The sequence below is a fragment of the Coloeus monedula genome, assembly GCF_965178545.1.
Source record: "Coloeus monedula genome assembly, chromosome: 2".
NCBI lineage: Eukaryota > Metazoa > Chordata > Aves > Passeriformes > Corvidae > Coloeus > Coloeus monedula.
Genome location: NC_138782.1, coordinates 47,020,556 through 47,031,656, shown reverse-complemented (window position 1 = coordinate 47,031,656; position 11,101 = coordinate 47,020,556). Strand labels below are relative to the sequence as shown.

Sequence of the window (11,101 nt, the reverse complement as noted above, 5' to 3'; positions counted from 1 at the left end):
ATCTAGTTCTGGTCACTGTATTTAGTGATGGAACAGGCAAACACATCATTATACAGACTGGCTGATAAAATTCTGTGTTGCTACTCGCTGTGACTGTATGTTTTAAGTAACGATTTGTAATGAAAAGGAAGCTTGGAAATTTTCAGGAGAAATAAAACCTTATGTTCGGTTAGCAATGAATTTTGTACTTGGCTGCTTTGGTAGCATGTTATTACTTCTACCCTGGACAATTTTTGTGGGTGCTGTTTTTGCTGCTTCTGTCTTCATTTCTGCTTTGACAGTAAGTTATGTTTCATGTGCTGTTTGGGTTACTTTTGGGTTAAGATACTGACACTGAAGTCACACTGTAGACACCAAGTGTTAGAGATTCAAATAGTAGTTTATTTTAAAAAAATCTTGTAACTAAATTCATTGATGTAATAAATGTGCATGATAAAATCTTAAATTAACTAGCATATAGTGCAGCTAAATGTAACAGGATTAACAAAGTTTAAATATTTTATCTTAATCCAGACAGTAAAAACTTATAATTACATTGTGTATCCTGGGAGCTTGTTTATTATAAGTTCACTGATGTCTTTGTACTGATTAGGACCATGTAGTTTTTCCGGAAAATCATCTTCTTTGTCTGACATACTGTTTTCCAGGACACTAAGTTCAAGATCAGACATGTCAGATGGCAAGTAAGAGCTAACTTGAGTCACTGACTGCTTTTGTCCTGCAGAGATCTGCCCCTTTCCTATAACCAGATCAGTATCAGATTTAACCTGTTTGCTTCTCAGTGTAGATATTTCTTTAATATGTCGATCATGCCTGTTCTCTTCCTTACTTATCTGTTGGGCTTTCTGCTCTTCATCTAATAATGATGCCTCCATCTCGGCAAGGTTAAGTGAATCAGCAGATTCAGCACTAGTTCCCTTGCTGGTTTTAAAGTCGCAGTTTCTCCTCAAAGACTGGACTGGAGATGAAGCTGAAGGAACTGGCCCAAGATCTGAAGTACTTTGAGCTCTTTGACTTGTCTTTGAAATTCTGGACCTGCTGGATTTATCTCGCTTTGGGCTTTCAAGCCACAGAGGTTCAGGACTGCTGTCAAGAACTTTCGAGTCTCTGCCTGTACACTCATCACTGGTGAAATTTTCTGAATAAACTGTGTTCTCTAGACTAGCAACAAAGTCATCTGAGTATATGAATTCAGAGTTGTTTTCAACACTCCTGCTGGGGCTTAGTTTATGACCGCTTACAACAGACACATCATCGTGCTCCATGGTTTTATGATGGATTAAGTGTATTCCATCATCGTTACTTCCTTTTGCATTAGCATCTGATGGGAACGCTGCTGGGAGTTGAGCTTTTGAATACTTTTCCTCAAGAGCAGATTTTAACAGAGTTTCCTCCAGTAAGGGGGCTGCAGTTACTTTGTATGGACATTCCTTGCTTGCAATTGAATTGTTCCTGGATAGACTTGCGATAGCCTGTTTCTGCAAGCCAGGGGAGACATCTCCTGTCACAGAAATGGTCTTTGAGAGAGCACTGTTTTCCAATGAAGTCTGAACAATTTTATCCAACTGATTATTCTGCTTTGAACTGCCTCCCATGCTACAATGCCTGCAACACACATGCTGTTCTTCAGTATTTCTGACCAGCTTTCTCTTGGGTAAGGGGCTTCTCTCCTTCAGCATCTCTATTTGCTTTTTCCTGTATTGCTCTCTCCTTTCATGAATTATCAGCTTATCAGGGTTGGTCTGCTGCAGCCGTAGCCTCAGTGTATTTGTCAGCCCATACAACAGTTTCTTTCTGGGAGGTCTGTTCTCCTTAGCTTTGCAGTTCCTTTCGGAGGCTGGCTGTCCCTGGGGCACAGCTTTCTTGGGTCGTCTCCCAACCCCACAAGACCCTGGTGCGCTGGCCTCCTGACAGCCTTGTATGACTTGAGGGGTTGTGGCTTCACTGCTCCTGCCAGGCCCCACAGGTGTCTCTGCAGGCCTGACGGCAGCAGAGCAACTGGGGGACCGTGAGGCCATGTCCCCACTCCCCGGGGCCTGGTAGAGCCAGGCACGATGGGGGTAGACAGCAGCAGCAGGCTCAGCGCTGCGGGTGAGCACCGACAGCTCCGCCAGCAGGGCACTGAGTAGCGGCAGCTGCACCAGGGCGTTGTGGGGCTGTCGAGGGCTGGCGGGGTGCAGCAGCGAGGGCCCAGCACTGGGACGTGGTGGGCTGTGGCCCTTGTCCCGTTCCTGCAGTCTCTGGGGCTCGACATACTCCCATTGCTCCATTGCTGCTGGCGGCCGCTGGGGCTCAGCCGGCTCACGGCTGTAATAGAGCAGCGGAGGGCAAAAGACGTTGCCTTCCAGCTCCTCACCCTCCTCTTCTTCTTCCTCCTTCTCCTCCTCCTCCTCCTCCTCCTCGTCTCGCGGTTCAGGGGTAGTGGCAGGCGGTGTGGCAGCGCGGGGGCTGGCGGGATTCGCCTCACCGGCCTCCAGGCTGGTGAGGCGGTAGCCCAAGACCAGCTCTCCGACGGGGCGGCCCGCGGTGTCCCGCAGCACGAAGCGGCCGCGGCGGCCGCAGGAGGAGGGCGCCCCGGGCCGCTGCAGCAGCTCGGCGGCGACGGGGGCCAGGGACACGGCGCAGCTGCCGAGGAGGCGGGGAGGGCCCGGGGCGAGCCCAGCGGGCAGCGCCAGGAGCAGAGCGCGGAGCGGGCGGCGGCGGAGCGCGGCGAAAAGCGAGTGCGGGCGCCAGCGGAACAGGCAGCGCTTGCCGCGGCCGAAGGGGAAGGGCTGCCCCGGCCGCAGGGGCGGCGCGGTGGCGGCGGGGCGCAGCACGAGGGTGGGGAAGTCCAAGAGGCGCAGCGCCACGGTCGGGAGCTCCGCGGGTCCCCGGAGCTCCGCGGGTCCCGGCTCCGCCACCCGTACCGCCTCCACCAGCAGCTCCAGCGCGAACAGCGCATCCATTCCGGCCCGCGGACCCGGCTCTCGCGAGAGGCTCCTGTGGGTGCGGGGTCTAGCTGAGGCGGGCGGCTCTCTCGCGAGAGTCGCGCCGCAGCGCTGCTGCACGTGCTGTGCGTCTCGGGAGCCGCGGCCTTCCAGCCCGCAGCGCTGGGGAGCTCCGGCCCAGGGGCCCTGAGGGGTACTCGGCCCCGGGTCCCGCGGGGGGGGGTATGTGCCTCTAGCAGCTCCGGTGTGCCTCCAGCAGCCGCGTTGCCGCCTGCCCTGGCGGCTGGGTCGTAGCCCGTGAAAACCGGGTGCTCCCTGGTGTCTGCTCACAAGTGCCCGGTGTGTCGTGGCAGCAGCCGTCGTGTCCCTGCTCTCGGCTCTGAATACCGTGGTCGTGTGTTCCACACTGTAGTTCTCAAGAGACTGGAGTGGGAGCGAGATGGGCCCTGTGCTCAGGCACCAGGAGTGGTGTTTGTGGAGGCATTGAGGGACCTTAAACTGTTTGCACCTTCACAGAATCACCGAATCAATTGGGTTGGAAAAGACCGCTGAGATCATTAAGTCCAATCTTTGACCGACCACCGCTGTGTCAACCAGACCGTGGCACTGAGTGCCACGTCCAGTCTTGCCTTAAACACCTCCAGGGATGGTGATTCCATCACCTCCCTGGGCAGCCCATCCCAATATCTAATCACCCTCTATGTGAAGGAATTCTTCATAATGTCTGTCTAAACCTCCCTTGGTGCAGCTTAAGACTATGTGCTCTTGTCCTATTGATAGTTACAGCCTGTTCCCGCTCCAAGAGAAATACGGGGGTCTGTGTCAAGGGCTGTATGCTGAAAAGTCTCTCCACACTATCTTGGATAGGCATTGATAAACTCATATTTTCTCTCCTGTCTGCCTGTAAAGTGGAAGTTGAAGTGAACACACCTGTGAAGAATTTCACTCCTCAGTCTCCTGCCTGGCAAAGAGAGTGTCCTTCCCTCTCTGGCTGTCCTTCCCTTACACCAGTCTCCTTGCCACAGGCACAACAAACACTTGCTGAGATAGAAAGAAGATTGTGTTTGTTGTTTTCTTCAATTAGTAAGTTGACTCTAAAACAATGTGTCCTAAACTGAGGGTGTTGGGTTAAAATTACAGTACACCCCTCACCACTTACCAGCAGGAAAGTAACTGAAAGAAAGACCAGTCCCCTCTCTCTTTCTGGTTATTTCCTCCTTTTTTCCACTCTCCTTCACCTATCAATTGACAATTTTTTAGAAAAGTAGGAACCAACAGGAGGTGGTCAAAGAATCCAACTCTTCACTGTTGGTCAGATCCCTCGATTATTATTTAAAGGACACCTTTCATTAGCTGTTGCATGTGAGAAGAGAGTTAAGAAGTCTGACTTCTGTGTTGTGATCAGGACTTAAGAATTACATAAATGAGTTCTCAGTTCCTCCACTGCCACTATTTTTAATAGTGCTTAAGTATATGAGTGTGAGAGCTGCAAGTCCTCTGCCATCAAGGCTGCCAGTGTTCACGTGTGGCATTGTACTGGCATTGCAGCAGACAAGACAAAAGGCCAGTCCATTTCACTACTGCATTCATGTCCTGCCATCTGTCACCTGCTTTCCTTGTGTTTCCTTTTCCTCCAACCAGTTCCCACATCAGGAGGGCCTGACAGTTTAGTAGACATTCTCCATAAAGGAGAAATGGCAGAAGAAAGACTTACACTGAAATTGACAGAGATTTCACAGTGGTCGAAGGTTGCCCAGAAAGACAATGGATCGGCATCTTGCCTATTTTATAGACAGACATTACTGTGACTATGAGGTTTAGTCCATGATTTCTATTCTGTTATATTTGAAACTTCCAATCTTTGTAGAGGAAGATGCATCTTTCTGTGTGGTAACTGCAGCTGGAGTTAGAGGGTGAATTATGAAGGAACCATATTCTTGTTTTAAGATGCTGAGCCTTTGCACTCTGAAGTTTTCTGTTTCATGGCCCCGAAAGTCAGATGATTCCTGTATTCTGTTCTGCACAGACAATATGAATAAAAAGTACTGAATATTTGTGAAAACTATAGATGTTAATAAGCTGTGAAAGATCAGTCAGCAAGCTAGTGACAAAACAATTATTTAAATAGAAAGGAGTAAGGAATTTTAAGTTTGTTCCAGTTGGTGTGTTTTTAAGTCAGTCCTCTGGTCATGAGAGTATATTTCTCTTCAAAATAAACAGAAAACAACATTTTTGTTTTGAGTTGCCAGTTAGGAAAAAAAAAGGTGGTTTTCTTTCCAGCAGTCTTAGTTTCTACTAACCACCATTTAAAGGGTAAGAGTTGTGATAAGACTTCTTTAGATTGCATATCACCGAAGGGTGATTTAGAAAACAGTCATGCTGTGGTAGTAGGGTTATGGAGCCAAGTTTCATGACCTGTTACTACCCCAAATACCACAGGTACATATTCAGACCTACATTAGTTATATTTAATAATCTTTTTAAAATAGCTCTGCTTCTTCTCAGTCCTCCTTTCTTACAAATAGATTTTAAATCTTCTGGGGTTTTTTTCGAAAAGACTGGAAGACTGAGGAATTTTTGCTGATTCAGTGAAGTCTTTCACTGACCTTGTTTGTATGTTTGAAGTACCAACTTTCTGTCTCAAAAAATTCCAACCTGGACAATTGGTATCATTAGCAGCAACTCAACAACTTTGGTTCAAATCTATCTTTTGAAGGCTTTGAAATGTCTTTTTTTGCCCTTAATTCCTGCACAATTTCAGATTTATCGATCTCTCTACACAAAGAGATCTATCTATACAGTTGTATGTCTGTTTATGGATTGAGACATATGATACTTAAAAAAAAAATCTTGAGAAAGCATGGATTTTGCTAGATTCACAATTAAATCTGTCTATTCTGGTGTTGTTCTAAAGATTGCATTTTTTAGAGATCAAATGCTAGTGTAAAGAGCCACTGCTTACCTGGATATAAAATTGCTCTTCTCTGTGCAGAATGTACAGGGCGATGCTTGGAATTTGTGCAAATATTTAGTGTAGTGGCACTCTGATTCAGAAAGGAGTCAGACAGTCTGCTGGAATATTCAGCTGCAACATAATAGCAGTTCTTAAAATACTCCAGCTTAAAATGCCACCCAGAGAAAACTTATTTAGTCTTTTCTCAGTTGTCTGTTGAGTCAGCCACTTGTGAAAGGGCAATAAACATGAACAAATTCAGGAATTAGCTTGGCAGCCTTCGATAACTCTCTTCTTAAGTTCAGAAAAAACCGAAAATTTGTAAAATACATGAGCAAAGCATTTGAAGTTTTTGCAATATATTTAGGTTTCTCTCTTGAAGAATCTAGAAACAGTTTTGAAAAGGAATAAGGTCAAATTAAGAAAGCTAAATCTGTTCAGAAATTGCTGTTTGCATATGTTTCAGTATATTGTGCAGTGTCTTACAGGGAACTTTGCTGTTTCCTGTGTCCAGATTCTACTTCGTGATCCTTAATTTTGTGCTGACCCATATCTAGTGATGTATGGAGCAGTCTAGGAACAGTTGCAATAGTATTATTGGCATAGGCATTTTGTTATCCATCAAAATGAAGGATACTGTGCTTTCGCCCCACTTCTCGGTGTGTACCCTCCTGTCCACAAAGTGCCCCATTGTTTGGGTGGTCAGAGCAGCTGGTACAGAACCTACTCAGACATACAGCGCCAAAATTCCTCCCTTGTTGCTACCCTAAAGATGCTTGTGAACTCCTCTTACTTCAGTGTGATAGCTCTCACGTTTATTTTCACTCTCTACTATCTTTAGCAAACTTTGGGAGTGCTAAAATAAACATTCTTTGCCTAGTCATGTGGCCCTTCTCCATTTGGCAAACGTCCATCTGTTTCCTGTCTTTTTTAATGATTTCATTGTTGTCCTTAGTATTTTACTTTTTCGGAGTGGTGAGAGTTGGGGCTTATGGCAGAGTACTTCTGCCAAGTCAGCAGGGGTGGCACACAGGATTGGTGGGGGAAATTATTGGCCTTTGAGATGCATGTGGCTTTCACAGCCAGCTTAGAAATACAACCCGTGCCAGGTTGTCTTCTGATTCCAGATTTCTTCAGGGATTAATGGGACTGTGGCAAAACACAGCTTCTCCTTCTGTACTGAGCAGTCATCATTGTCTTTCTTACATGCAGTGAAACTCAGTCCAAGCAGACACCTAAGGGAAACATGGAAAAATCTGGCATATACTGTGAGAGCCAACAGGAAGCAGGATGTCACAAATACAGGAGCTCAGGCAACTATATTGAACATGACAGTGACACATGTCCATAAGGGTTGCATCTGAGGTGATTTCCTTTATTTTAAAAAGGTTCTTATTAAAGCAAATAGACATATTTGCTTAAAACAAAACAATAGTGAGGGGTCAACCTCAGGATTCAGCTCATTGAATATCCTTTGTATAATGCCCAGCAACATTTAAAGCCAATTTCCTTAAATATCTGGGTGTTATTAGCACATGGAGGCTTTTCTATCAGTTTCTCATTTTATATAAACCATCATAAAGTCATTTGGTATTAACAGAAATTCCATGGCTTCACATGCTGTCATTTATAATTAATTAATGTATCATTGTTTAAACTGTGTTACTTCCCATCCAATAGCTGTGAAGCTCTCAAAAGTCCTCAGAAGGATTTGATTTATTTACTTTGGCTTCATGGTTGCAGCCCATACTTGTCATGCACATATGTAGTGAATGAGGAGAGGATTCCAGGTGCTTAGCCAGCCAAAGAGAACAGCTTAATCACACAACAGAGCAGTTGCCTGGATGTGTTTGAGAAGCACAGAAAACCTGCAGCAAAAGTTTTTGTCAGAGTGTGGGGATCCTTACAATTCCTGTGGCAACTGTACAGCCAGAGAGGTCCTCAACTTCTCTCAGAGACATTGTCTTTGCAGGCAGTGATTTTTCAGACTCGTCATCTCCTAAGAGGATATATTTACAGCATTTCTCTGGCACAAGCTGGGAACCATTGGGGGCAAATTGCAGTTCAAATATCTGACAGAGCTTCTGACAGCGAAAGCTCTTGTGAGCCTCAGGATGGTTCTTAAAGTCAATTTAATAGTTAGATGAGATTTCATTAAAATAAAAAATCGGAGATGTCTGCAAATATTTGAGTAGGAAACATTATTGTGTGCTTTGTACCATCACACTGATGACACTCGTTTATCTGTCATAATTACCATTGTAAAGTATGTTTTTTCAGAGCTTTTTTTCACAGTACAGCTGTTTTGTTTGCTGCACATTTTCAACTTCTGCTGTTTCCCTTTTTCCCTTTAAAAACAACTTAAAACCAATTTGACTTTTTTGAGAGCTCTCCTTTAGAGAGAGCAAAGTAAAAAGAGATAGGGATGTTGCTGTGCAGAGCTGAACCAGATCCTCCTCACTGGATGTACATGAGGCTGAGTTATGTCCAGGTGCCTGTGCCTGGTAGGAAGGAGGGCAGGAAAATCCCATCCCACTTAGTGAATTGGATTTATGAAGCTGCTTGTTGAGGTTGCAGAAAGAGGAACCAATTAGTCCTGTATTTCTTCATGTCCCTTCTTGTTTTCCAAGGAGACATGATGGAAATCCCATGGTTCAGTAAGGTGGATCGTGAGAGAGATAGCTCTCTCGTGAATGTTTGTCCCTGGCTTGCCTGACTGGGATTTCCAGTCAAAAGGTGAGGTCCTTTTCTTGGCAAACTTGTTCCAGGGATCTCAACAGTGATGTCCCTCCGTCATGCTTCATCCTTTCTAGCTTCTGTCCTTACTCTTGCTTTGTCAGGCAGAAAGTGTGGAGTACTTCCCACTGGTGTCCTGCTAATGTCGGTAACTTGCTGACTCTTTCTCACTGTGGTCATGGCTGTGATGTGAAACTTAAATGTATGGACAGGGAAAAATCATGGCCCATAACATGGCTTTATTGGTTAGAATGAAAGAATAAATTGTATTTTAGGATGATAAATGTGAGAATCTGTAGATCTAGCTTCAATTTTCTCTTTTGACATAGATTTCCTTGGGAAGATTTAGTTTCTCTGTGCTTGAATTCCTCTTAGAAGACATGACCAGTGTTTCACAGAGGTGCTGAGTGATTAAGTACCCCCTGGAAGGGAACAAATATCTGATTTGCTGAGAACACAGCATATCTGCCCACCCCCCGCAGGCCCCTTTACCTGGGGAGTGATGGCAAGTGGCTATCATCTGGTTTGTTTTGCTTGCCCCTGAAATGCAGCACCACAGCGCAGTGGTGAGGCCGCCAGCCCTCCACCGGCAGCAAAGAGCAGCTGGAACCAAGCAATTCCTTATTGCAGGACCCGCCCAGCTCTTTCCCGCGTTTCCGAAGTGGCACTGCAGCACAAGGGGAGCCACTGAGAGGCCGGTGCATCGGCGAGGTTCCCTGTGTTGCCATGCAGGGCTCTTAGGCGCTGAAAATGTGGCAGCCTGCCTGAGCTCATTACCTTCCGCGCTCCTGAGAGGGCTGGTCCGGGCACGGCACTGTGCTGACACAGCTGCGCTGCTGCCGCTTCCTCAGCTGGCCCGGGATGGGGATCCCAGTGCTGCGCTCCGTTGCGGAGTGTAGCTATGCCTGTAGGGACTTTTTACAGCTAGTCACAAAAGTATTTAATTCACTGCAGTGCAAACAGCTAGGGAGGAAAATAGACTTGTTTCTCTTGTGCTATGCTGTGTCGTCTGTGTGGCAGGACGACAGAGTGCTGTCTGTTGTAGGCCCCTGATGCAAGCTCAGACAAAAGCTGTGCCAGTGCAGAGGCCTGGCTGGCCAAATTCCATCCTTGCGAGCTCCATTGACCTTTTGTGAGCTAATTCAGGGATGTCTTTGGCCCACTAAGTTCAGCTAAAGCATCTCTATTGCCCTAACACAAAACTTCCTGGGTTTGCTGGTATGTATTTTAAGCTTATTGCTATTTTAGTGCAGTTTCTTGCATTTCCTATTTGCACAGTTCCTGTCGGAAGCTTGTATTGTTTGGGAAGACATGGCATTAATTACTGTGTGAATTATTTGTTGTGCGGGTACCATGGAAGAAATACATGGGACCTGTTCCAAAGAGTCTTTAATGAGTTCAGTCATCCAAGATCCTGATTTCCATCTCATAAATAATAAACTGTCCTTAATATGCTAATTTAAATTTGCCTTTAAATTGCTTGTTTTCATTTTGCAGGGGAAATAATCAAGAAGAAAAAATTCTGAAAAATGCAGGTCTGTTCTGTTTCTGTGCTAGGTCGCTGAGAGGTGCAGTGACTTGTCCTCTTCTCCATGTTCAGTCCTGAGACAGTGAACATATGATTTGACTGGTTATGGTTTCATGTTGTGAAGAGTGAAATTTGAAATGCAGTGAATGAGAATATATATGAAATCTTTGCTCCATAGAGTGTAACCTTATGAAGTGAGCTCTTTGCCATCTCCTTTTGATGGGATCTCCAGTCTCAATTTCCACACTGCTCGTTTGCTGTTTGGGCCAACGGAGGCCAAAAGTGTTGCTCTGACAATAGACCCAACCTCTGGCAAGGTAATAAATAGTGTGTGCTCAGCAGTGACCCATCTGCTTCACCAAATGCAATGTCAACAGTCTTTTAGATAAGTCTCATCCAGTCTTGCAGTAGTGGGTGAAGGTTTTTCAAAAAGCCTTCTTGTATTTGCAGACACTTGTTCAAGGCATGAATGTACTGGTAACTGGACTAATGATTTCTCACTGTGCTGACTATAAAAAAAACGTTTCTGCTCCAGGCAGGCAGATCATTACACTCAGAAGGTTTGGTACCAATATAACAGTTACCCGTGAAATTTTTCTGTTCTGAAAGTATCCTTTTAATTCCCCTTTTTTTTTTCTCCACTCAGCCTTTTAGCTTCAGTAAACACATTTCATGATTTTACATGAACCTGTGTTCTCTGGGCTGTCTGTAAATTCAGACTAAACAGTAGTGCATAGCCTAGCAAAAATACTTCAAGAAAAGAAAAATAAGTGTATTTTGCACATGTACTAGCTGATCACACATCATTCAGATTTGTTAAGACTCAGTACCAGATAAATAGATGGAAAGAGGTCTGGATGGTTGTGTAGACACATCTTACTGGAAATACAGTCACCAAAATTTCATTTCAAGAGCCAAACCAGTGAAAAAACCCAAAGTGGTTATTCTCTTTCCCAC

At 45.3% G+C, this 11,101-nt stretch overlaps 1 protein-coding gene across 1 annotated transcript; it reads right to left on the bottom strand.

Annotated features, from left to right (window-relative positions):
- Positions 1–530: 530 nt before the first annotated feature.
- Positions 531–2,945, bottom strand: MAP10 (microtubule associated protein 10; the record flags this gene model as incomplete). The annotated part of the gene is made up of 1 exon (XM_082302683.1): positions 531–2,945. One exon carries the CDS (start codon positions 2,943–2,945, stop codon positions 531–533), a length of 2,415 nt encoding a protein of 804 aa, XP_082158809.1.
- Between the last annotated feature and the right edge of the window lie 8,156 nt (positions 2,946–11,101).